This window comes from Sorex araneus, chromosome 9 (genome assembly GCF_027595985.1).
Source record: "Sorex araneus isolate mSorAra2 chromosome 9, mSorAra2.pri, whole genome shotgun sequence".
NCBI lineage: Eukaryota > Metazoa > Chordata > Mammalia > Eulipotyphla > Soricidae > Sorex > Sorex araneus.
In genome coordinates this window covers 48,162,745-48,190,175 of record NC_073310.1, presented here as the reverse complement: position 1 = coordinate 48,190,175, position 27,431 = coordinate 48,162,745, and the positions used below count along the sequence as shown (strand labels likewise).

At 35.3% G+C, this 27,431-nt stretch overlaps 1 protein-coding gene across 15 annotated transcripts in view; it reads right to left on the bottom strand.

Moving 5' to 3' along the window:
• PARD3 (par-3 family cell polarity regulator) overlaps window positions 1–27,431 on the bottom strand; it is a 645,483-nt gene that overhangs the window by 260,543 nt on the left and 357,509 nt on the right. For 9 of the 15 annotated variants that reach the window (XM_055147130.1, XM_055147131.1, XM_055147126.1 and 6 more), the window contains 5 exons: window positions 21,463–21,588; window positions 19,988–20,370; window positions 14,992–15,131; window positions 12,256–12,384; window positions 9,954–9,992 (listed from right to left, as the gene is read on the bottom strand). In XM_055147130.1, coding sequence (XP_055003105.1) covers window positions 9,954–9,992; window positions 12,256–12,384; window positions 14,992–15,131; window positions 19,988–20,370; window positions 21,463–21,588 — 817 coding nt within the window. The remainder of the gene's footprint in view (window positions 1–9,953; window positions 9,993–12,255; window positions 12,385–14,991; window positions 15,132–19,987; window positions 20,371–21,462; window positions 21,589–27,431) is intronic. The other 6 variants (XM_055147132.1, XM_055147128.1, XM_055147129.1 and 3 more) reach the window with 1 other exon arrangement.

Here is a 27,431-nt window from a genome sequence, read left to right as displayed (position 1 = left end):
TGACTCCTGATTGACCTATCTTTCTGTCCCTTACAAGCATTTTATTTGGGGGCTGAAGACCACAGGCTAAGGAACTTGCCTTATACACAGCCAATCAGGGTTCAATCTAAAGAACTGCCTAATGGCCACTTTGAACAACACTAGCACAGAGACAAGAGTAACTGCTAAACACAGCAGCATTCAATCCCCTCTTATCTCCCAGACTCACCAAGAGTGATCCCTAAACTCTGAGCCAGGGGTAATCCCACATATAGCTCAACCCCAACCCCCACCGAAAAAAAAAAAAACACAGCATAGTTCACTTCACTTTACATACAGAAATGACTAAAAGATAAAACTTATTTTCTGAATAGGTATTTATACTGTTGAAAAAGTTGCATTCGAACAGATATGAAAACCAAAAATAGTCTCTAGCTGGGCACAGTAACACTTGTTCCTTTAATAGGTTTATTGGCCCCCAACCTGGAAGGGTTTTAATTATCATATACTGACTTTTATCTTCAGTTTTTTTATGTTTACTTATTTTGACATTTCCATAACATTTTTCTAAGGCTTAAACTTCTCATTTTATTTCTACTTCAATAATGAGGACAAGGAGCTGACTGAATACACAAAGAACAGATTTAATCAAGTTGGAATCATTTCCTGACATGCCCTACCACTATGAACCTGTCTCAAAAACTCTATTCTCCCTGGGAAAGTTTCATTTATTATGAAAACTTCAGGAAAGGAATTATATTCTATTTCAGCATTCTTATCATCTTAAGTCATTATTATCATTAAAACATTTATGTGAGAAACTGTACTTTGCCTGTGATATTTCAAGATCAATCCATTTGGCTCTTGACATAAGAGTGAAATTAACGCCAGCTTTTAGAACTTAATTCTCTGGCAGCCAAAGGTTACAAAAATTGCTCATTGAAAACCATTTCGAATGCTACATATAGAGAAGTTTCATGAAGTTTTATTAGTGTGGAGATATTTTCACTCTCATACAAAGAATGTAATTTTCTGGCACCTTGATTATGATTTCATCCAAACTTTGTACTTTATTAACTGCTTCTTGAGACTATCTTCCTTCAGAAACCCAGTATGCCATAAATTCCTTATACAGTTTTAAAAAAGGAAAGGGGAGGACATAAACCCAAACAGAAAAACATAAAGTAACTTGCTCTTCAAAAATTAAAAACAAAGATGAATGAAATATTCCAGGTTGTTGGAAAACTAAAGAGAAATAGTGACTAAAGAACAAAAATGATCCAGAATTAGAAAATGGACCAAAATTTGTTTAGACATATTCATTTCCTCTTGCTATAACCAACAGTGAGAAAATCGTAAAAAAAATACTTATATCAATGTTAGTTTTATGATCTTGATATTTAAATCTTGTAACATTAAAAAAAGGGGGGGGGCTGGAGCAATAGCACAGCAGGTAGGGTATTCGCCTTGCATGAGGCCGACCTGGGTTCAATTCTTCCACCCCTCTCGGAGAGCCCAGCAAACTACGGAGAGTATCTCACACGCACAGTAGAGCCTGGAAAGCTACCTGTGGTGTATTTGATATGCCAAAAACAGTAACAACAAGTCTCTCACAATGAAGACATTACTGGTGCCCGCTCATGACATGACTTTCATCATACCTTGATGACATGACATGTCATCATACCCTGATGACAGTCATGCAGTGACAATGAAATTTTTAAAAAGTCTGTCTGTGTGCTCAGAATATACACATTGGTATCTAGGAATTATGCCAGCAATTATTACCTTAATTCAAAAAATAAAATAAGTACTAGGAAAGTGAGAGAATGGAGGAAGAAGAGGACAGAAAAAAATAAAATGATGCAAAATTTGGTGTTTACAAGTTGAGAATGTGGGTAATGTATATACTACAACTCAATACTGAGCTATAAAGTATACTTGAAACTCTTCTGAAATGTCTTATATTTCAAAACTAGAATTTCACAAAATATAGAATAATTTTGTTATATCTAAAATGTGTATTTTAAGATACTGATATTAAAAATTCTTAATTAACATTATTTAATAACATATTACTTTAAAATGACTGACCTGAAACAAAAAATATATTAAAATTTTTAGTATTTTATGTTTCCAGAAAAGGTAGACAATAGACATTAAAATATATTTTACAATAAATAACTTACAAATCATAAAAATCCTTAACTGACTATAGTCACAGAAAGCAATTTTAATTTCAACAGCATCTGACTGAATTCAGGGATGCTGAATCTACAGATATAAAGGACTTGCTATATATGGAGGTTTAATTTTGCGTTGCTAAGTTGGTACCATCAACACGTAGAGCCTTTTGTTTGCTCACACCATACTGTTGTGATTGCTATTACTTTGTAAAATAATTAGCAAACAGGAACTGCAATGCTTCCAGACCTGTCTCTGAAGACTGCTCTGTTGCTCTGTGTGTCCGGAGTGGGGCCACTCCAAGTGGTGCTTGAATAACACTGTCATCAATTGAACCCGGGTTTCCCCATACAAAGCATAGGATCCAACCCTCTCAAGTATTGCCCCAGTTCAAATATTACTCTAAATACTATTTTTGGGGTATTATACAAATTTTAGGATTTTTATTTCTTTGAAAAATGCTGCTAAGATTGTCATAAGGAATGTATGAAAGAGTGTGTGTGGGGGGGGGAGGGGGTTTGGGCCACACCGAGCAGTGCTCAAAGGTTATTCCTGGCTTTGCACTCAGGAACCAATACTGGGGGGTCAGGAAACTATTTTGTATATCAGTGATGAAACCCGGAGAGGCCAAGTGCAAGGCAAGTGCCCTACCCACTGTACTAACTTAGCAGCCCCAAGCACAAAGTATTATTATGGAGAACATGGCGGGGGGGGGGGTTGGGGGAGGAGGGGGGATTACATCATACCTGGAGGTGCTCAAGGGCAACTTCTGGCTCTGTCATTCCTGGTAGTACTCAGGGGACTAATTTTGGTGTTGGGGACAGAGCTTAAATTGGCCACAATGCAAAGAACATCTTACCCGATATTCTTTCTCCAGCCCCAGGACAGAATATCTTTGAACTCCTGTTTTATTATATTTTATGTTTTTATGTTCTTCCGCCCAGTTACCCCATTTTCCAGTAGCTAGGTGGTCACACCCAGAAACTGCTCCCAGCACCCTGTAATCCTATCAATGGCCAACATGCAGAGACTATAAAACCAAGCTCCTACATCTAATAGACTAGTTCTCCCTTTTGGAGAACCTGACAAGCTACCGAGAGTCTACTGCCAGCTCGGGAGAGCCTGGCAAGCTCCCCGTGGCGTATTCATATTCCAAATACAGCAACAGGTATATACATACCTCTTGGAGAGCACAGCAAGTTACCAAGAGTATCCCGCCCGCACGGCAGAGCCTGGAAAGCTACCCGGTAGTGTATTCGGTATGCTAAAAACAGTAACGACAGGTCTTATTCTCCTAACCCTGAAAGAGCCTCCAATTGTTGGGAAAGACAAGTAAGGAGAAGCTGCTAAAATCTCAGGGCTGAGTGTAATAGAGACGTTATAGTGCCCACTCAAGTAAATCGATGAACATCGGGATGACAGTGATACAGTGATGTTTTTCACTACAATCTTCCACTTCCTTCTGAAAATTTGTCCCTACAAAAGTACTTTAACTTTTTTGTTGTTGTTGTTAATTCTGTAGGTCCAGGCAAGGTCAGACCCAAACACCTGAAGAATCTGCCGCCAGTACAATGCACTGGCTCGGCTCTTCACACGCTACCTGTCTGTATGCAAGGTTTCGTCTCAATGGAAAACCAACAGAACCATACTGTTGTACAAGAAGGGAGACATCCATGACATTGGCAACTATTGCCCAATCTGCCTGTTGTCTGTTGTCTGCAAGTTGTTCACGAGTCATCCTGAATAAAATAGGCAGAACACTAGACAAAGAACAATCATTCGAGCAAGCCGGGTTCTGAAAAGGATTCAGCATGATTGACCATATCGGCACAGTGACCAAGCTCACTGAAGTTGGGCTACACTAGCATGCAACAGGATCAAATGGAGATGTTACTGGCACCTGCTCAAGCAAATCGAAGATCAACAGGATGACAGTGATACAAGAGATCTGGTAATTCTGTATTGGGGTCAGTGCAGGGCAAACCTAGGTGCTCAGGGCTTATTCTGGACTTGTTCTAGAGATCTCTGTTCAGGGTTATACACAGTACTGGGGGTTGGAGCCAGGGACAGCTGCTTACAAGTAAGTACCTTACTCTGGACCTGAGACCATATGTTTTAAATTAATTCTTTATTGAGGCTCTGTAATTTAAAAGTCATTCAGAGTCGAGTTTCAGAAATACAGTGTATAACAGTGTACCCACATCGACCCACCAGCTAGTGTCAGCTTCCCTCCCCATGCTCCAACCCTCCCTGCAAGCCTGCCTCTTTGACAGACACATTTTTAAGACTGTGACACCATACTTTTTATAGGCACCATATTTTGTGATGCCTAGGCCACAAGTGATACATCTGGCATTTTAGAGATTGGAGTATGCAATGCTAAGAATAGAACTCAGGTCAAACATACTAGGAATGGACCTGCTGTGATATTCAACTGCATTTATATGTAAATGAAATAAGTTCTCAAATTCATCAACTATTTTCTTGGTTTACAGTGGAGACAGTATGGTAGTATTTACTTGGTAGTATTTACTTGGAGACAATATAGACCAAGCAAGCTCTGGCAAGCTCCCCATAGTGTATTCGATATGCCAAAAAAAGTAACAATGAGGGTCTCATTCCCCTGACCCTGAAAGTGCCTCCAATGCGGCACCATTGGGAAGGACGAGGTAAAGAGAGGCTGCTAAACTCTCAGGGCTAGGACAAATGGAGATGTTACTGGCGCCCACTTGAGCAAATCAACGAACAAGAGGATGACAGTGATACAGTGATAGGAGATAATTGATAAATAAGCCTATTAATAATCATTTCTATTACCTAGTTCATTACATTTCTAATTCGAAATTGCAACCTTTCTGAATTAGCATATCACAATGCCTCCTGATCATCGGGGGGTTGCAAAAACTCCTGAATACAGCCCCAGATTATCTGTAGGGGAACTAATATTTTAGAATTTATCTGAATTCCTGACATGTAAGCCTCTAATTATCTTCTCTCTAGAGTTCAATATGATCTCAAAACTCTAAACCTTCACTTTTATCCAAGAGCTCTGAAATTGCTTAATAAACAATCATATTCTTTTTGTTTAGAGGGTCATACCTAGCTGTGCTCAGATCTCTACACTGAGGGATCATTCCTGGTGGGTGTGGGGTCCACACGGGGTGACTGGGATCTAACCCAGGTCAGCCATATGTAAGGCAAATACCCTCACCACTGTACTATCTCCGGTCCCTATAATCATATTCTTACACACATGTTCCTGAGAAGATTCTTAAAGTGGGCTGTACTAGGATTTTGTTTTTTAACTGAATTACAGTGAGGTACACAGTTACGAAGTTGTTCATTATTTGCTTTCAGTCATATAATGTTCCACACCTGACTTGTATTAGTCTTATTTGAAAGAAGAATTAGTATGTGGGTAAGTAAAACCCTGATCACAACTTGGAGATTTCAGAATTTTGAATAAAATAATAAGTGTAGGCCTAAATAAGCAGTTAAAACCATGAATAAAACAGAAAAACAAAACTCCCTACAAAAGGGATAAATCATGATTTGAGACCTTATCTATACTCCCGGGTTTCATGAAGGCAGACTGATCTACCAGTCCACTCTGCAGGGCAGAACTTGTCAGTCTACACAATCACATGAGGCAACTCCTGACAATAAACCTCTTTCTATACCCACACTATTGGTGTATTTCTTGGGAAAACGTTGACTAGTACCTCCATGTATTGTCTAGCCTGACCCGAACAACTCTATGATAGTGCCCAATATCAAATGAATTCATTTTCCTAATCAGAAAGTACTGGACCAGAGAGATAGTACAGACGCTTAGTCACTTGAATCCCCAAAGTATTCCCCTAAGCATTACCAGGAGTGATTCCTGGCATAGCTGACTATGGTCCAAAAACCAGAAAGGGAAAAAAAAAACAAAGTTTATTGTGAATGGAGTAACTAAACTTGTTGCACTGATAACTAAATCAACATTTTGTAGAAAGTTTTTTTTGTTTGTTTGTTTTGAGGCCACATTTAGGATTCTCAAGGGTTACTCCTAGCTCTGCAATTAGGAATCACTCCTGGTGCGGTGCTTATAGGACTGAAGCTGAGGATGGAACCCAGATTGGCTATATGCAAGGCAAGTAATAGTGGTACTATCTCTCTGGCCCCCAATTTTTTGTATGAACTCAGTGAACATTTTCGACTTGCAGAAACATAATATTTAAAATATGTACATGAAAACTGGACTGGAGCAATAGCACAGCAGGTAGTGTGCTTGCCTTGCCTGCGACCGACCCGGGTTCGATTCCTCCGTCCCTCTCAGAGAGCCCGTGGAGTATTCGATACGCCAAAAAACAGTAACAAGTCTCACAATGGAGACGTTACTGGTGCCTGCTCAAGCAAATCGATGAACAATGGGATGACAGTGCTACATGAAAATTACGTCTTGGGGCTGAAGTGATAGCACAGGGGGTAGGGCATTGCCTTTCATGTCGCCAACCCGGGTTCAAGTACCACCAGGAGTAATTCCTGAGTGCCATGAGCCAGGAGTAACCCCTGAGTATTGCTGGGAGTGACCCACTCCCCGAAAAAAAAAAAAGGAAATTACATATTAGAAAAATCTAGTCTTCAAGTCACTGATCAATTCACATACCTATGTAACCTTTTCTATCTTGGAATAAATGTGAGTTGTGAGCGGCGATGATAATCAAAAACAAATTAAAAGTGTTTTAGGACTCATTACTTATATAAAAAGCTAAAGATGATCAAAAAATTTACTTGAAATAATTGAATAGCTTGCTATTAAAAGGTGCAAAAGGAAGACTGAAACCCCAAAAGTAATATTTTCCCTTTTAGCTTTCAATCCCTTTAACTCATTTTCCTTATTCTCTCTCTCCCTGTCTCTTTCATATGCAGCAACCTAGTCTTTGTATCCAAGCACACATAATCTAGGTATTATGATTGTTTTAAGTAGATTCCACGTAAAAGAGATCATATGATCTTTTTCTTTTCTTTTTCTTATTAGTATGGTACATTTGAGGGCAACCATGTCACAAACAGCAAGATCACAAATTTTATCATTCAATAACATTCCATTTATGCATGTATATATATAAGTAGGTTTCATGTATATATATATAAGTAGATTTCATGTGTGTATATATAAGTAGATTTCATCCTGCATACATATGGATATACACACACATACAGGTGTATATATATATAAAAAACCCACATATATTATGAAGATCTGACCAAAAATACCTAAAGTTTTGAAAGAACTAAATTTACTGTGTATATCAAGTTCAACATAAGACTCTATTAGATGTTAACAAGTATAATATCTCATGAGATAGTTGCTTTCCAAAAAGTTTCATGTTGGTAAGATTCCCAACAACAAAGGAATGGTTCCTCATCCAAAAGACACATGACACATTGTCAAATACTCTTCCTATCCAGTGTTTAATCTCACAACTACTACATAGTACAATTACTGGTATGCAATGGAATTTTATACATATAAAAATATCTATAAATTTATTAACTTAAAACTTTGGCTGTGATGCCCGAAGAAGTATTCATATAAAATATTAATGAAAAATTTCACATATTTGCTCTTACTGGTATATTTTTTAGGTTTAATTTCAAAATCAAGTGGGATTTATTTTGATGTGTGGTGAGAAAAAGGCACAAGGCAACTGTTATAAATGCTAAATAAATAGTCCTTTAATCTTTTTTTTTGTACCCACCCAGCAGTGCTCTGGGATCACTCCTGATATGTGTAGTCAGATGACCATATGTAGTCCTGGAGACTGAAGTCACGTTGGTCACATGCAAGGAAGACCCCCTACCCACTGTATTATCACTTGCCTCATTTAAAAACAGCCCTACTAATATTCAAGTTCTATATACCACAGCTAATTTTAATGGGACTAATGCATTTAAATGATCACTCTGTTTCTATAGAAATATCATGTTCTTTTTGTGTTTTGGTTATGTTTAGAGGTGGCACTTGACAATACTCAGGTGCTTACAGGTGGCTGTGATCATCAATCACTCCTGGTACACACTTTATGGAACACATATGGTGCAGGGAATAGAACCAGGGTTGGCAACGTACAAAGCAAGCACCGGAATTTCTATACAGAATATCTCTCTGCCCAATGCTGGTAACTTAACATTACAGTATATTTGGTACTTCAACATTATAATAGATTGTACCATTATTTTTTTAATTTATTGTAAAAAACTTTTGCACTCAAACTTTAGAATCTATTACTTAGGATTGGAGAGAGATTGTAGGTGTCAGGCATGTGGCCCAGCCCTGTTCAATTTCCAGAACAAGATGGCCACTGGGGCATTACCATGTGCAACCCTAAGGCCTGTTAGCACTTAAGGTGGGCCTATTGGTCCCTGGCACTGGAGACTTCAATAGCTCTGCATCCTGGAGTCCTGTCGTTCAACTGTCTGCCACTAAGCTGGCCAAGAATCAACAGGAGTGGCCTCTAGGCCCCCTGAACATGCCTGGGATTATTTCTATGACCTCCAGAGAATCCACGGTTCAATTTTCTCCTGTTTTCCAAACCTACCACGCCCTCATGCTTTCAAGGGTATTTCATAAGTACCATTGTCATTTTGATCAGTGATCTCAATCCAGCTACTTTATAGTTTAATTGATGGCTGTGAATTTGATAAAACCCATTATTCAAAAATGCATAATATTCCTGAGATTAATATTTTTATCAGATTTGTAATCTATTTTTATAAATACGGAATATTGGAAAAGAACATTACATTTCTTTCTTGGGTACAAAGTTGTATGCAAGTGTAAAAGACAAATCTCTCAATAGTGTTAACTGAATATAATTCTTAGATTTCCACATCTAATACTTAATTATGACAACTTTTACAAAAATACTATTACCATCTAGATATGGTTTTGCTAAAATTTTTATGTACTTATAAGAATTTGGGAATAGCAACTATATGAATCTATGCTATCTCACACATGAAAAATTTTATAAAAATTTCTACTTCATATTATTTGTGAATATAGATACTATCTTTCCCTCTCATGAAAGTTTTGAAACCATACTTTCAGAGATCAAAATGGCAACCATTATTTACACTAACTAGTATTATCTGCTAGAACTCAGTTTTTTATCTAAATCCTATTTATACATATTGGAATTTGTCTTCTAAACAAAACACTTTTTTATAGTTTGATATAAGTAGTATACACTTTTATTAAGAAAAATTAGCTCCTAATGTTATGCTATAATAACTTATAATGAATGAAATACTTTTATTACCATAAGTTATTAGGATAACTAATATGTTTATTTTAATTACTGACATATTTTATTTTCCCTGCCTTATATACTTTATTGAACTCTTTTATCTTTATTTTTTCTGTGCCTGAATCAAGTTTTCTTTATATTTCAACCTGCAGTCATAACATAATACAGCATTTTGTAACTAATGAAGTTATTTATATACATGTCAAATTATTAAGCTCCCTAATTTCTGGTACTTCACATTAAAACGGTGAACAGAAAATTAATGCCTCTTTCGAAACTACCACTGTCTGACCAAAAATTATAGTATTCTCCATTTTGGGGGTAGTAGCAATAAGTCACCTGAAAATGAGATCACTTTGGAGTTTAATAAACCTATGTAGTATCTTATGAGGCAGGATAGAAAGGGCGAGTAACTTCATATTTAATTAAAGAGAAGTTAGTTCTGTTAATTTTCCCAACATGTCTGCATCCTACGAAAGACAAAGCTCTTACCGTTTCTTTGGGAATCTGCATCTGGCTTGGCTCTGCACTCTAGAAGAATTGGAGAAGAACATGAATCCAGACTGGCCAAAGCCGTCCTTAATACACAGGGGCACAAGGCTTTAAGGGAAATTCTCTTAGGACTTAAAATCTATAAAATATACAGAGGGTAATCAAATTGTCATAGATTTATTATTCTGCCTTCCAAACTTCTACTGATATTTTGTGCATGTGTTGTATATAGCTTTTGATTTTTCGAAACATAATTTTTAACTTGTTTATTCTTGGCATATCATGAATTTGCTAATCTGAGGAAAGCTAATATCACCAATTCTTTTCTAGGCATGTACAGTTCCTAATACTGCTTTTAATTTACCCAGGCAAATCTAAGTTATAAGATATATTATAATAGCTAAGTACAATAATAACATTCTGAATAAGTGTACACTAAAATATTACACAGACTATAAACTGATTTTTTTAAATCTCAAGTTGCTAAAATTATCTATCTTTGAAAGCAAATATTGATAAATGTGTTCTAGACACAGAATTTAAACACAGATACCTTAAACTGAGGAAAGAGCTTTGTTAATTGGATTCAAAGATAAGCATAAATGTTCCCTTTAAGTTTTCAGAATTTTATTCTTTCAAATCTTGAAAAGCAGCTGCAACATGAATAATAGACTGACGGCCTACTGGCTCACTCCTTAATGAAAAGCTCACAAGCAATAAATTAAATAAGGAAGGGGGGGGGGAGAATGTAGGCAGCAGAAGGGGAAAACAGAAGCTTGGAAGATCAAAATTGGACTGAAGAACCTGAATAACCTTAAGCTGGCTATATATTGGCACTAGCTCTGGAAAGGCTGCTTAAGAGTAATGTTTAAGCTTTGGCAATCTAATAATGCTAACTACTACCCAGGCTCAGATATACTAAGTAAGAATTAAAGCTTCATCAAATCACATCTAAAGCTGAGATTTTTTTAAATGCTCATTTACAATTTAATGGAAACATATCCAGATTTAGGATCAGGTGGCATTTTAAGTACAAAATTGGATAACAGTGGGAAGAGAATGCAAAACTAAATATAATCAAGAAATAATGTATTAAACATTTGAAAATAAAAGTAAAGGATTTTAAAATTGTTTTTTCTAAATCTACTTAAAACACACGTGTTCACTTCACAGCCCTATCAAAATCTGGAATTTCCACAAAAATCACAATAAATTTTTTATCTGTATACAATACTGATGGAGCATTTTTGTGACTGAAATGAAACTGTTTTTATAATAAAAGACAAACCTTATTAATCATGGTACACGATAGGTAAAATACATATAGAATTAAGGTTATGTGCAAAATTAGAGAAGTGTGTCCTAAAAAAACCTTGCAACTCCACTGTACGTGAATGACTTGTTTAGATCAAACCAAAGCTAGCTGAAAGAGATATGAAATGTTCTAAAATGACCCAGATAGAATCTATTTTGAAAGCACTCCTATTTGCAGTAAAACAATTTTCTTACAACATCAAAAGATAAAGGCGATCTCTTCAATGTCATTATTAATGTGTGTATATATACATATATATGCAATTATATACTTGTGTGTATATATATGTGAAACCATGGATGTACTTTATACAGAAAAACAATAGTATGTAAATTTTATAAACTTATTTTTTCACATCAATATTAAGCAAGTATCTGATATAAAAAATTTACTGATATGTGTGCAAAAAAGTACATAGTTTGGATAATAAAAACGTATCCATATAATTTAATGTCAAAACAGTAAATGGTAAATAATGGCCACAAGACTTAATGAAGGCCACAAGGTCTCTTAGGGCTCTTATTTTCAATGACAATAATTAATGAAGATACTCCTTTCCATCTAACAGTAAGCAAGCATTTTTATTTGGCTTAGCTACATGATATGAAAATTTGAAATATGAAAATTTGTCATATGCAGCAGAGAAGATGCCAAGCTTTCAACAACAGCCGTTGAAATGACAGTTATGATATAATCAATGTCCCTATTCAATCAGTCCATCTGAAAATGTTCAGTAATAAACACTGAATCTCCTGGAAAACATCATTGCAATTTGACTTTTAAATAGCCTTACCATTTCAACATAGTGGACATTTACTTCTAAAATTAAGGAAATATGAGAAAAGAATCTGCATTCAGTAAAGGCTAAAAGATAAATTATAGGAAATGCTTAGAAAATATTTCTGTCAAAACTGGCCATCAAGTAGCTAACCCAGATCTTTGGCTCATGTGCATCAGAAATCTTTCATCTGCTCTAAATTTACACACCAGTTCCCTTGGGTGAAAGGCATCTTCTTGGCGAAAGACCAGAAGGCTCACAGTTCCTTCCATCTTGGTGCTTCTCAACAGGGAAACAGCTTCCTCTTGGGATTTGCCTGCTAAATCTACTCCATTTACCTAAGACAAATAAAAAGTTTTCAGCTACAATCCTCTGCAAACATATAACACTAACAAGACATACATTCTAGTACTGATCTTGTCTGCAGTAGAATATAATAATTCATTTCATTGTAAAATCTGCCATGATGTGAAAACCATTAGGGTGCTTGTGGCTAATAAAGAGACACAGATCAGGCATCAAGAAGTGATATAGGAAGCAGTAAATCTTTTAACGCTCATCAATAAACTAAAAGCTACAGCCACCAGAGCATTACTAAGTAATGAGTAATAAATAAATATATCTAAAATGTCAAGGTACTACAAAATGTGCCATCTATTTACTGGGATACCCGGATGGTATTCTATATCACAGTTTTCTTGAGCCAAAGTAACAAACTATGGCATTCATAGTTAAAAAAAAATGCCAAAAATATACCTGTATAAATATTCTAATTTTCAATAAAATTTTGTTGAAAATGAAAAGAAAATTTTTTCTTTCACTAAAAGGCAAGCATTAAGAAGAATTCCTACAAAATAATATTTTATCACAGATTTTTTTAGCCTTATAAAAGAATTCTGGCAAAAGAGTAAAAAGTAAAAAATTTAAAACAAATTCCTAGGAAAATCCAAAATATTTTATCTTCTTCAAAGTATTATAACTACCATATAAAATATAAGGAGTATAAGTTGATCAGAAATTAGACTATTTTAATCACCATTCTACTTTGCTCTCTTTGGACTATATATAAAATTAACCTAAGGCATTTAAGTATAATACTTACATTGTAATGTAATATCTTTCATGCAATTAAAATGTTTTAAAACACCCTATCCCTTTGTAATAAAGATTTATGTTCTTCAATGTAATACTACCAGCAATTACAGGCACTGAACAAAAATAATACAGATATGAAAAACTGACACTCTATATTTTTGCGTATAATTCCAAATATTTCTGATACTCAGAAAATTTGCCAACAAAATTGTTGAGACTGTATTTAAAACATATTAAAATATAGTTTTAGTCTTAAAAGAAAACAAATAGTAATAGAAAATAAAATATTATAGACTGCAGGCCATTCCCAACACTCAAACAAAATGTCATTTGCTTTTGTTCCAAATGTCCTTAAAGAATCATGTGAGAGACTCAAATATTAAATGGTTACATTTAGAAAAAAGAAAGGGGAATGGGGCTTTCTTTTTAGTGAAATAAAAGAGAATGAGAAGGTAGGGTCAAGATTGCGTGCGTGTGCGTGCGTGCGCGCACAGAAACAAACAGGCCTAGGTTCAATGGTTAGTTACAACTGTACCAAATGATACAAATTATATTTGCAAAATTGGCCTATTACTACTCTATTTATAAACCAATGACAATTGGTCACTTCAGAAGCAACAATCTAAATATAATTTGTACTTAACCAATAATGCTTAATACACAGACACACAAAAAAAGGAAAAAGATATTTTAAAAAAAAAAATCTAAGCCTAAAATGTAGGCACAAGGGCTGGAGCAATAGCACAGTAGGTAGGGCGTTTGCCTTGCATGCGGCCGCCCCAGGTTGGATTCCCAGCACCCCTTATGGTCCCCTGAGCTCCGCCAGGAGAAATTCCTGAGTTCAGAGCCAGGAGTGACCCCTGTGCATTGCCGGGTGTGACCCAAAAAGAAAAAAAAAAAAAGCCATTATTTTTCCAGAAAGCTATATGAGAATTGAGTATGTAAAGTTGAAAACTACATATAAAACTATTAGTAATGAAAATGGACAACAGAACTTACTTTTACTTTTCTAAATCTTTTCCCACTATATTTCTATAAACATATGCATTAACACAAAGAGAAAATCTAAGTTTATATGTCAGAGTCTCAAAACAAATGAAGAGAAACCCACAAGATACAGAAAAAAAAATTTGAAAACTATTTCTCCCTTTTTCTTGACATGACTTTTGTCTCAATTTACTCTTCACACTATTTTAAGATTGCATTCTTCCTCTCTTCAAGACACAGTATTTTCATTTATTTTTATCTGCATCTATTCTGATTACAAAGTAAATAGAACTTCAATATTGACTGATACACATGTAAAGTCACCTAGAAATATAACCAACAGGATGTTCTACTTACTTCATAATAAAATGTTATCTCATAAACCAAATGTCTAAGAAACTAAAAATCTACAAGTGAACAAATAAAGGTATTTCTCTTTAAGATGTGAAAAAGATGTAAAATCAAAACAAAATGTTTTATAATCCATGCTTAATCAAAAATATTTCACTTATTTAGGAAAATATGTTTTTTAAAAGTATACATACAAAGGGCTGGAGCAATATCACAGCAGGTAGGGTGTTTGCCTTGCATGCAACCCAGGTCTACCTTGCATTTGACCTGGGTTCAAATCCTCCATCCCTCTTGGAGAGCCTGGTAAGCTACCGAGAGTATCCCACCCACATGGCAGAGCCTGGCAAGCTATCCCTAGCGTATTCGATATGCCAAAAACAGTGACAAGTCTCACAATGGAGATGTTACTGGTGCCCACTCGAGCAAATCGATGAGCAACAGAATGACAGTTACAGTAACAGTGAATAACTTCAAAAGATTTATGGAATTTACTGCAGAGAAAAAACACTCACCTCTATAAGTCTATCCCCCGCCTTGAGTCTGCCGTCTTGAATAGCAGCACCTCTGGGAAGAATGTTTTTGACATAAATTGGAGCTGAGCCACCTATTGTTACGTCACGAGAAGTGATACTGAAGCCCAAACCTTCTGTCCCTGAACAGATTAAAGAAAAAAGCAAATTAATAAAATAATATCACTGGAATTTTATAGGAATATGTAAATAACTATAATTCATCATAACTTTCTACCTTAACTTTACATTATGTAATTTTCATTTTTACAAGCTTTACAATGGCTTACATTTCTATTACTAACTTAAAATCTATAATCACTTTTATAAGTAAGTCAAATTATAGGTTTAATGATTTATATGTAAAAATTCATCAATGTAACAAGTAACAATCCTCTCAAAGAGAGGTGACATTACTCCATAAATGTGTCCATAAAAGTTTTATTTTGAAATATTTGATTATGAAAATAACAATAAATACAATTTAAGTGAAAAAACAAACCACAAAAACTTTCTGCCAAGTCTCCTCATTTTAATTTTTCAATAAAGGCAGTGATTCAAAAGAGGAGAGATGGAACAATGAAGGAATACATTCAGAAGGCGAAAATAATGGAGAATTTAATAAAAATATAAAAAATATAGCAATATGAACAATGAATTATACTGTCTACTTCTTTTCTAGGACGGGAGTGACAGCACAGAAGGTAAGGCATTTTTGTCTTGCACGTGGCTGACAAAGGTTCAATTCCTTCGTCCCTCTCAGAGAGCCTGGCAAGCTACTGAGAGTATCCCTCCTGCAAGGCAGAGCCTGGCAAGCTACTCATAGCATATTTAATATGTTGAAAACAGTAACAACAAGTCTCACAATGGAGACGTTACTGGTGCCTGCTTGAGCAAATTGATGAACAATGGGAGGACAGAGCTACAGTGAGGTGCTACTTCTTTCCTAATTCACCTAATTCTTAGTATACTTTTCAAAAATTTTTAAAAGGTGAAAAAAAAATAACTGAGTCATGGTTACCAAGGTTGAGGTCATATATTTAAAGTTAAAAAAATCGATAAGCTCTTTATAAATTATCCTACTGATGTGTACAATTTAAATTCTCGACTCCAAGCCAAGGATGTAACTCAGAGGTTGAACACTTGTCTTGCTTGAGGTTTTCCATTCAATCCCCAGTACATTAAAAAAAAAAAATTCTAGATTGCTAAAAAGCATTCATGATATACTTTAATTTGTGACATGATGCTTATAATCTCTAAACAGGGTAGAAAGAAGCATACATATCATGTGAAACAACATAAAATAAGAAAATATAACTAGAAAAAAATTACACATTTTTAGTATGCAAAATTGAGAAGTCTACAGATGATACATTATTTTGTTAAAGCACTGAGTATAAAACTATAACCATGAGTATCGATCTGGAAGAATACAAACAAACATGGACAAATTACTGTGAATGAAAATGACAGTTAAAGACACAATGAAGAAATGAGGAAAAATTGTTAAAAACTATACCTGTCACAATACCTAGTGAATTATCAAATCGAAACAAAACATCAAATCTAAAGTGACTTTAATATTCCTGGACTATTAATTCCCTAAGTCTTCTGTGTTGAAAATTTGAATGGCATATTGTCTATATGAAATTTTCCTAATTATTCTACTGGGACTTTTCCATATGTCTCTGTGCTTTTGTGAAACTCTAATGACTTGCAATAACATTTATTAAGAAAGAATTCTAAATTATTCTCCTTGTGCAATATTAATTTGTATGAACTACAAAGACTGACTGTTATATGATCCTCAATACTATTAAAATATCAGCAATAACCCTTAAATCTGTAAGCTAAAAGTTCAGGCAATGACCTTTAAAAGAAAGATAAATAGATATCAATTTTCATTTAGTAAAGCCAACAAAACATTTTGCACTGACTGAAACAGATTACTGACCTTCTCCTCTGACTTTATTAAAAAGCTAATTTCTACAAAAGAGCAGGGTATTTGAGAATGCCAAAATGGCAATAAATATTAAGAAATCATAATTATGTAAGCAAGAATATTGGGGCTATTCTGTTTTGTCACATGGCATACTTCCAAAATTAAGCCAAAATATTATAAAAAGACTTTTCTTTTTTCTACATAGAACTGATTTCAGTTTATGGAGAACTTCTGCCATTCAAAATATGTAGGTTTACTTTGAAGTGAATTTAACAATTAACACTGACATCTGTATGAGCTTTATGTACTTAATAAAAATACTAAAGTCACCAATAATAGTTAAAAAATGTCAAATGCAATAAAATATTGTTCAGTTCTCTATCAGCAACTAATTAACTACATAAGATCCAATAACAATCACCATTCTCTATTTGTATTAATAGTAAATGATATTTGGTAAATTATTTTTAAATGCTGGAGAAAGCTAGACAACGCATGCACTCTGTCATACATTCTCATCTCCTGCAGGGCTCAGGCGTTACTCCGGGATTACTCCGGGTGGACTCAGGTGAATATACGAATTGCTGAGGTTTGAACCCGGGTAGTCCTCAGCAAGTTAAATGCCCTACCTGGTGTACTATCACTCCAGCCACAGGGCTTAGTTTTTAATAAAACATATATCAAAAACACAAATTGTGCAAAACTCTGATTGGGATCTTTTAACATGGGTAAAGTATTTTATTATTCCTTGTCATTTCATCATTAGTCCATACACATCTTTTTCTTTTCACACCGACACAGGTATATTCATTTTGTTAGTTTTACATATAATATTTGAACCATCTTTGACATACAAATGTAAAATGAAATTTTATTTTTCCAGTGCAAATCATTCTTACAGAAATTAATGTTTTATCATGAAAGAATTTAAAAGAAGACATGATCTTTCACCTAAGGTAATTTACAAAGACTGCTTACTCAATATGAGCGAAATTGGACACCGCTTTTCATTCAAAATTTTAGACTCTGGGTAATCTAAATTTTATAAAATAAGTCTCTCCAAACTATATGCTCAATGTGGCCCCCAAAATAAAACATACAAAAAAACTCAAAGCTAAGCCCTATCACTCAAGAACAGAAAAAAAAGAGAATCTGATATTGTCTCCGTTTAGAAATTAACAGTTAGAAATTTATGCGCCAGATCTCTCTGTATTTCAAAGGGATTTCAAAAGAAAAGACAAGCTGTCAATTTCTGATCACGTCACCCAAAAATTAAAGCTAGTAACCTGAAATAAGGAATTAGTGGTTCACATAAAGTTCAGTGAATGAAAATGATTTAGGAAGGAAAGAGTATTCTCAGAGTTTATAATCTTCTAAGCCCTATCCCAGAGGTAAAAAGAATAGTCTCATGGTCAGGATACAGAAAATGTTCTACTTAGAATCTGCTGCCAAAGACGATGAGACGTGAAAAACTCATTCAGCCTATCTAATTCATTCTCATGTAGTTGAAGGAAATGGTTGCGTTCTTTTTTTTTGTTCATTTGTTTTGTTTTGGGGCCACATCCAGTGGTACTCAGAGATTATTCCTGGTTCTGTGCTAGGGATCACTACTTACATACAGGACAGAGGACCTGGGACATGAATTGGGGTTGGCAGCATGCAAGGCTTTACCTGTTGTACTATGGCTCCAGCATAAGGTTAAGTTCTTACCAAAAGAAATATTCTTTACCATGATATCATTTGACTTCTCATCTTTTTTAGCACTTTTATTTAAATGTATACTAAAAAGTTCAAATTAAATGGACAATAGGGGGAAAAAAATGTATCTCAATGCTTAGAAGAAAGAGTGCTTAGAAATCCGGAACTCAATCTACCAGTCTGCATCAAGGGGAAAGGAAGTGGTACTTAGAGATTCATAGTAAAAGGGAAGAAGATACTTGAATAGATTAATAGCAGGCCTATGTAATAAAGAATTGGCAAACCTTATGACATTTTCCCTCTGTCACCTTAAGAATGGAACATAATGTAATACACTGGGGCTGGAGTGATAGCATAGCAGGTAGGGCATTTGCCTTGCACGCAACCGACCCGGGTTCAAATCCCAGCATCCCATATGGTCCCCTGAGCACCGCCAGGAGTAATTCCTGAGTGCAGAGCCAGGAGTAACCCCTGTGCATCGCCAGGTGTGACCCAAAAAGCAAAAAAAAAACAAAAACAAAATGTAATACACTTGAAAAACAGAATATGAGGAACAAATGTCATGGTATCTTGGCATTCTACCACAGGTTTTGGCCAGTGTCAAATGAATCATTTGGCAATAGCAAAATTATGAGACTGAAATGGAGGATCACAAGGTCCCCTGTGACAGGTTATACTTAAACATCAAGTGGGCCAATAAAAACAATCAAATTCTTATTGTTTGAGGGCTGACAGTAATAGCTTAAAACATTTTCCTCATCAACATTTTAAAAACTTGGGGCCGGGGAGGCAGGACCAGGAAGATAGCTCAGGGGTAAGAGTTTTGCATGAGCAAAGCCCTGAGTTGGATATGTTGCCACATGGTCCCTCTGAGCATCCCTGGCGTGACCCCAGTGGCCCCAATACTGCTATGGCTTGAGCAGTGCCATGTCACCCAGCCAGAGCATTGCCATCTAGTCGCGTTGGGCAAGTATACCTGGTATCTGGGCCCCCTGAGCACTGTCTCAGCACCCCTGAGATATTGTGTACCCTCCAAATAACTTTTTTACACTCATAAACCAATACTTTCTTCTTCTTATATAAACACATTGAAAACATACTATTCTCATAATATTTGATTATTTTTTTAAATTGTTTTTGGTTTGAGGGCCACACCCGTGGTGCTCAGAGGACATATGGAATGTTGGGGATTGAACCTTGGCCAAGAGCAAGGCAAGAGCCTGGAAAGTATAAAAAATACAATGTTAACATCTTTGGGGGAAGCTGTCTTCAAGCAGGTCCTCTCATGTAAGGTGCTTTGAGTTCACTGGTTACCTTTTGGAAAGAAAATTCCATTCAACAGAAACAAGCAAGTCATACCTTTCTTAAGCTGGATATGAAGCTTCTTGCCTATTCTCTTGGTGTTATAACCACTAATATTTGTATTAAACACGTTCTGTGGAGGTGGAGCTGGAGCTGTGGGCGGTTTCCCGAAGGGGTGCGTGCTCTGAGGTAGTAGTCGGGAATTCAGGTCTGTCTGCTCTGGCGGGTGGTTCAGTCTCGCTGCTCTCTGCAGAGCCTGGAGCCCTGAGCTATTCACACCCCTGTTATCAATATACTGGCTGTCAGGGCTGAAGCGGCTTGAATAATAATTGTTCTTCTCACTTTGGGATAGTTGTTCATACTGCTCTTTATTTGCTGCAGGAACCACATGAAACCAAATGATGGGTGTACGCATGGCTTGGCGAAACATATGTTGTGCTCTGGGTTTGAGAAAGAATGGAAAATTAGCAAATTAAGACTGGCAGAAGAGAAGATATTATGAGCTTAATTAAGTATACTAATTAAGCAACAAGAACTGACAGACTTTGTTGAAATTGAAAAACAAAATTCTAATTGCCCATTTATCAATCAAGTTTGGAAGCTCTGAGAGAAGCATAGGTGCTTTTCAACAAATTTTTTATTCTTTAAATGAAAATGGAAAAATTATCTGGGAAAACATAAAATACTATACTCAACTGTGAATTCTTAAAAGAGTAATAGTTTTAAATACAAAGGTATTGTATTCCAGTAGTAATAGTAAAATATGATTGAATATTGATAATACCTGAAGTAAATTTTTAAAAGTATCCAAGTTTATTACATGGGATCTATTTGAATTTGCAAACAAATAAATATATTTCAAAAGGTACTTAGCAAACTGTGAACAGCAACTATCTGGTATGATTCAGTAAAAAATCATTTCAGTCAGGATCCAAAATCTCAAAATACCCATGCAGCCTCCATGACTCACACGTGCAATGTCTGGCCCTGGTGCTAGTGTGGAAGCAGATATATCTCATGCTAGTTTTCTAGCTGAGAGTGCCAGAATCCAGACCACTTCTGCTCACTATTACCCTAGTTTTAAAGGAAGTAGACACATTTTTATCTATTTAATTTGATAGGAACTTGCATCGGGATAAAGGAAAAATGAATATGCAGAGGTTTATCTGCCTAGTTATACTGAGAAGTGTTCTGTGTGACAACTTGAAATATGAGTTAAGGTATAATAAAAAATAGCCGACTGGTCAATTTTCCAAAAGGTGAAAGAGAAAGTAGCAAAACTACAATGCCTAAATTAAGTCCATAATATTTTCAGAAGCATTCCATCAGTCACAGGGCATTCTGAAATATAGTCTAATGGCAGCAATTACCTGGAGTTTGATTAAAATTTTAAAAGCTAGATAATGGCAGAAAATACTCTTCGCTAGTCCACAGAGAGAGATCACAGGCATGTTGTTTAAAACATTTCAGCCGACTGCACTCTGTCATGCCTAAAGCAAGAAAGGACAGTGGAGCAACCCCTACACACTTACTGTTCAAATCTTCTATTTCGAAGGTCGCCATCATTAATTCTGACAATGCAATCATTCTCATGAAAAAGGTTTTCTTGTTCAGCTTTACCACCTTTCTCCAATCGTTTTACTAATAACCCCAGGGTTCTGGAACATTAAGAATGCAAATCATTACGCGTGTAATATTTCTACCATGCAAAAGCCCTACCACTTTAATGCTAGTATTCTATTTGCAAAGACTTCCTTAGGAAAGGGACATATGAAATCATTATTAATACATTATAAAATAACACTGTCACAAAACTCACAATCGTATAAATGATGTGTGAAAACGGATCCCTTCAATAAATACAGAAATTGTTTCTGGCTTGTCAATATCATGTTTCTGAAATAAACCACCTACTTCACTCTATGCTCAAAATGTTTTAAATAGCACTCAACCGATAGTTCAATGGATTTCACAGTGCAGAACATGGATAAGCATGTATTTGCAAATAGCTTTGCAGTGTTCTGTTGTAGGCCAGCTGGTACACTGTTCATGGTGACCCCTGTTTTTGCAGGCAACTAAAGGTAACTTCAGTATACTCCAGAAAGAAAGTCAGGAGGATTTCAAAAAGAGTTTCCATACTTAGCATCTAAATTGATGTTAACTAATGACCTAAGTTAGGTTCTGCAAAAGCAAGAAATTTGATATCATTATTCATTCCCATTTGAAGAAAAAAAAGAAGCCAATAGCAAATTTAATGATAGTAACCATTCATCTTTTCATTGTGACTTAAAACTATGGGCGGAAAAGCCAGGAAGAACTTTATAGAAAAACAGTAAAAATTACTGACATCGTTGGTCTGACAACACCAACTTTTTGACAGAAAAGAAAATGTTTCATATTTCACAGGAAAAATAGTGAATGCTCTAAATAATTACCACATATGAAGAGAAATTTTCACTTAGTTCTGATATTATTGACTTGATGGTTAACACAAATTCTACAAGATGTTAAAGATTTTATGAATTTATTTTTGGCTTACCCTAGTTTGCATCTTCCTTTAGAATCTCAATATTTAGAGAAAACAATGCTGCTAGAGATAGAATTTAGAATCCTGCACAAATTAGGACAGGGTAGCTTTTAATCTGTGTTTTATAAAACGATTCTCAGTATCCTAAATATAATGTCTAGTAAAATTATATTTCAAGAGATAGTTACTTTCTGACTTTTATGGCTGACGGATGTCATGTGTGCAATGATCATTTGTTCCCCTTTGATTGTTACCTGTGTAACATACTCAACTCTACGACTGCACTATAAGGTCCTGGGGGAGAAAGAAGCTTAGATTCAGCAATAGTTCTCAAGCACTTAAATGGTGGAAAGGACTTGATAACTAAGGGAGGCAAATAAGTTTTTTATATTGTATAATCTTTGTACAAAGAAGAATATAAGAAGACAAAATTTAGAGTCAGATTTTAGTTTTCTTGGTTTGCAAACGCCAGTTGGCCCATAGACCTGTGCTGCTTCACAGGTGTGAAAAGGTTGAAAGCTACTTCTAACACAGTGGATACTGGCAGTTTATGGGGGCTTGGACAGAAGCTGATCTGCAACTCTAAAAGGCTTGAAAATGGGGCTAAAGACACAGTGATAGTGCAGTTGGTAAGCTGCTTGCCTTGAACCCAAACTGGGTTCAAACCCCAGCATGCCATGTGAGACTCTGAGCACTGCAGGAGTAATTCCTAAGTGTAGAGCCAGGAGTAGTAGCACTTTTGCATTGTTGGATGTGACCCAAAGCCTTTACATACACAAAAGGTTGAAAACCATGGATTACTCTCAAACTTCAACTGAGATAAATTGAAAGGAAATTGAAGAAACACCATTTTTCTACATTTTATTTTGGAGTTAAACCTTGTTTCATGAAAATTTGTAGTTTCTGCCTTGATTTCATTCAAACTTTTATTATGAAATGTAGTAAAAAGTCATGGTCTTTGACTAGGGTCAAGATGACCATTTTAAATAGAAAGGGCAAATAATACTTAAATTCCACTTGGTGTTTTATCATTGGAATATTATTAGTACCTACAGTGTAATAGTCAATAGACACTAGCCACTGATGAACACAGTTATAGTTCCGTGATTTTTTTTTCAGTTTCTTAATATCACATACTGGAATTAAAATAAATAGGAAAGACCTTTTAGTTCAAAACCAGGAGAACAAAGACACACTCACATAGCTGCATAAGAAACTGAGTTCATTGGAACAAAAAAGAGCCTATAATATGCCATGTCAAGAATTTTTTGCGTAGGTGTCACTGTGCCCACAATCAACTTTGCTAGACTTCTCAGTTGTGTAAGTTTGTTTTTATCTACAATTGAAAGAATTCTACCAGGGAAATCAATTTATTAAGGTATATCCATGATTTTGTTGAATGAGAAAAATTACTTGGGAAATGAATTAAATCAAAGTCATAATACTAGATCAATAACATCAATTTTGACTATCAACACTCAGATAATTTCAAAAATAATCATAAGATAATCATGCATGTAAAGATATGTCTCTTGCTAGAAACCACTTCTACAAATCAACTTTTTTTTTTTAAGTGCGAGTATTTGGTGTCTGTAATAAAAATATGGCCTACCAAGTGTCACTCCAGTTAATTAGTTCTTAATCGGTGAACTCATGAGCAATTTCTCATATGTTTGCAACATTTCTGCAATCTAAAGAGACTAACAATTATTATGTTTTTGTTTTTCTGCATTCAAAATGTTGATATTCTAAAATAGCACCTAGAATATCTTTATAGAAACATAGAGATCTATTTATATGATATACAGATATAAACTAAGTTTCATGGAAATTATTTGCCAATTAACGTGTGCTAATGATTTGTTTAAATTTATAAAAGTATCACTGACAGTATTTTGACAGAGTTCTTTGACAGTCTAATAAAACTTGAAAATATATTATTTAATACTATAAATATTAAACTTTTCAGATGCATAATCATTTTTCCTTTTGAAAATATACTTCCTCCCTGATGGACAACACTCTAGAAAAACAATTCAAGTTTGAAAACCATGTTGTTTTTGTCTCATTCAACAAAGTCATAGACACACTGAATGTCTCACTTTTCATGTAAATCCTTAAATGGACATAAAAATCAGTAGTTACGATCTGGAGTAAATGTTTATATTACAAATCATAGATATTCTTTCATCAATATTTTACTGAACATTAATATTTTACTGAAGTTTACTGAACAAGAATGTTGAAGGCAACTTTGTTAAAATAGTGGCAAAAATCTCAGAATCCATTTTATTCTTTTTAGAAATTACAATTTATTTGGATTAGGGAAAGACCGGTAGAGGAGAACAAGAAGAATTTTACCCTGAGTGACACAGCAAGTGATCAGGGAATCAACAGAACAGACTGAATTAAGAAGTTAGTAGCCTGCTGATTTCTAAGTACTTGACCACACTTTTAGAATCATTTTCACAAAAAGAATGGATTAATTTAAAAGTAAAGTGGTACAATCTGCAAAATTATCTCATTTGCTTCACTAGGTAAAAATGATTACAAAAGGAATGGGAATGAACTATCAAAAAAAACCTCACAAGAAAATTGAATTGATAACATAACAGCTAGACTGAGAATGAAAAGTACCCTCTAAAGGGAAATCAACATCAAGTAAGACAAGTACTTTGAGCTTCCTGAAAAATGTGTGGGCAAGCACACATTCCCACATTTATTTCCTTCAATTTAAAAGCATCTCAAATTGCATGATTTAAAAAACAAAATTTAGGTGTGTGTTTTGAGATTCACCCAATATCAAGAATTTGTATTATATTAATAGATTTAAATGACTGTCTTGTGTTCCCTGTTTTATTAGAAAAAAATAATTGAAGATAATGAAGTTGAGAACATTTTAGCATGTCAATGCAATGGAAAAGCAATAGTTTTTATTTTTGGCAGTCGACCATAATTCCTTATTAGCACAACTATGTTCTATCAGAAGAAACCAATTAGCCAAAAAAGCAAAAGAGGAGAGAAGTGAAAAGAAACTGGAGTGAGAACTTGTTTGGGAAAAGTCAAACTACCCCACGCCACCCTGCTCGCTCAGGATAGGCAAGGAAAATCTTGGGTCACTCCTACGTGTCTCAGATAAACTCATGAGTATAAATAACTATAGGGCTTAGGAGGGATGTGCAAAAGAACCTTCTTTATATCCCATATGAATCTATCATCAACTCTACTTAGAAAATACTTTCTCTAAATAAGTATCTTCAAGCAAGAGACATTCAATTCTTCTTTGATAAATGGATTAATCTAGAAACTACCCACATCACTTTTGCTTCCTGTAGCACTGCAGCACTGACGCCCCTTTGTTCATCAATTTGCTCAAGCAAACACCAGTAATGTCTCCATTGTGAGACTTGTTGCTACTGTTTTCTGGCCTATTGAATGTGCCACACTCTGCCCTGTGGGTGGGATACTCTCAGTAGCTTGCCGGGCTCTCCGAGGGACAGAGGAATCAAACCCAGGTCAGCCATGTGCAAAGCAAACACCCTACCCGCTGTGCTGCACTTTTTAAAATTAGATGAATGTTGGGCAGGATGAGGAATCAATACCAACTCTATATGATTCTCACTTCTGAATATTTCCTAATATACACACATTTCTTTTAAGTCTTTCCTCTCAGCTTTTGAACAAAGTTTCTCACCTTCTATCTCTCCCCCCACCAAAAAAAATAAAAAAGGATAAAGAGCCAGAATACAGTCACAGAAAGCAAGCCATTGAAATGCTATATCTTTGTACATGATTTTAGATGCATAATTAGAAATTTAACTGCTTAGATTATATTAAGGATTGCACCACTACATTTTTACAAGGTTCATTAGCTTAATTATACACTTAATTAAAACAAACTCAGTCACACATGCTAACATTTTCAATTCTAAGTATAAATTACAACCAATGATAAAACTGAAAATAAGTAACAAATGTTTTATTGACATCTAAATTGGTTGAGCAAATCTGAGTTTCGCTTTGATAATGTAAACTCCCACAACTGCACCCAGCTGTATGGAAATGATCATAATTCATCTTAATAAAAGCTGACACGGAATAAACACCAGAACTGGAGAGAGAAGGCAGAGTAGAAATGGTAGAATGGGTTCCCATCAATAAGAACTGCTCAACTCTCAGAGTAGGGAAAACGAAGGGCTGGTAGATACCTACATTCATTTCCTGAGAACAGTCACCATTATAGCAGAAAAAAACGGGAGGAAGTTGAAGAAATTTTACTAAAGCCCTAAAATTTAAAAATTATTTTAATTAAAAAAAACTTTATGATGAAAAGTAAACTAAGCAAAATAATAGAGGGGATTTTCAAATTAGAGCAAAAATAAGTCCCTTACAACTACATTTAAAGAAGCAAGACTTTAAAATTTGAAGTATATATTTCTAAAATTAATGTATTATGATCTTTTTCTCAAATAAACGTCTGCAGCTGAGGATGTACAATAAAAATCTTTCTGACAAAATTCGACAGATGCAGTAAACAGTTACACTGTGTTTGATACAAAGTAATGAAATTAAAATTGTCATTCATGGGGGCTGGAGTGATAGCACAGCGGGTAGGGCGTTTGCCTTGCACTCAGCCGACCCGGGTTCAAATCCCAGCATCCCATATGGTCCCCTGAGCACCGCCAGGGGTGATTTCTGAGTGCATGAGCCAGGAGTGACCCCTGTGCACTGCTGGGTGTGACCCAAAAAAAATAAAATAAAATTGTCATTCACAAGCATATTTATTGAATGTAATATTCAACTTAAAAGGTCTTCAATGAGGGTCCAGAGCAATAGCACAGCAGGTAGGGCATTTGCCTTGCACGTGGCCAACCCGGGTTCAATCTCCAACACTACATATGGTCCTCCGAACACCAACAGGGGTAATTCCTGAGTGCAGAGCCAGGAGTAACCCCTGTGCATCACCGGGTGTGA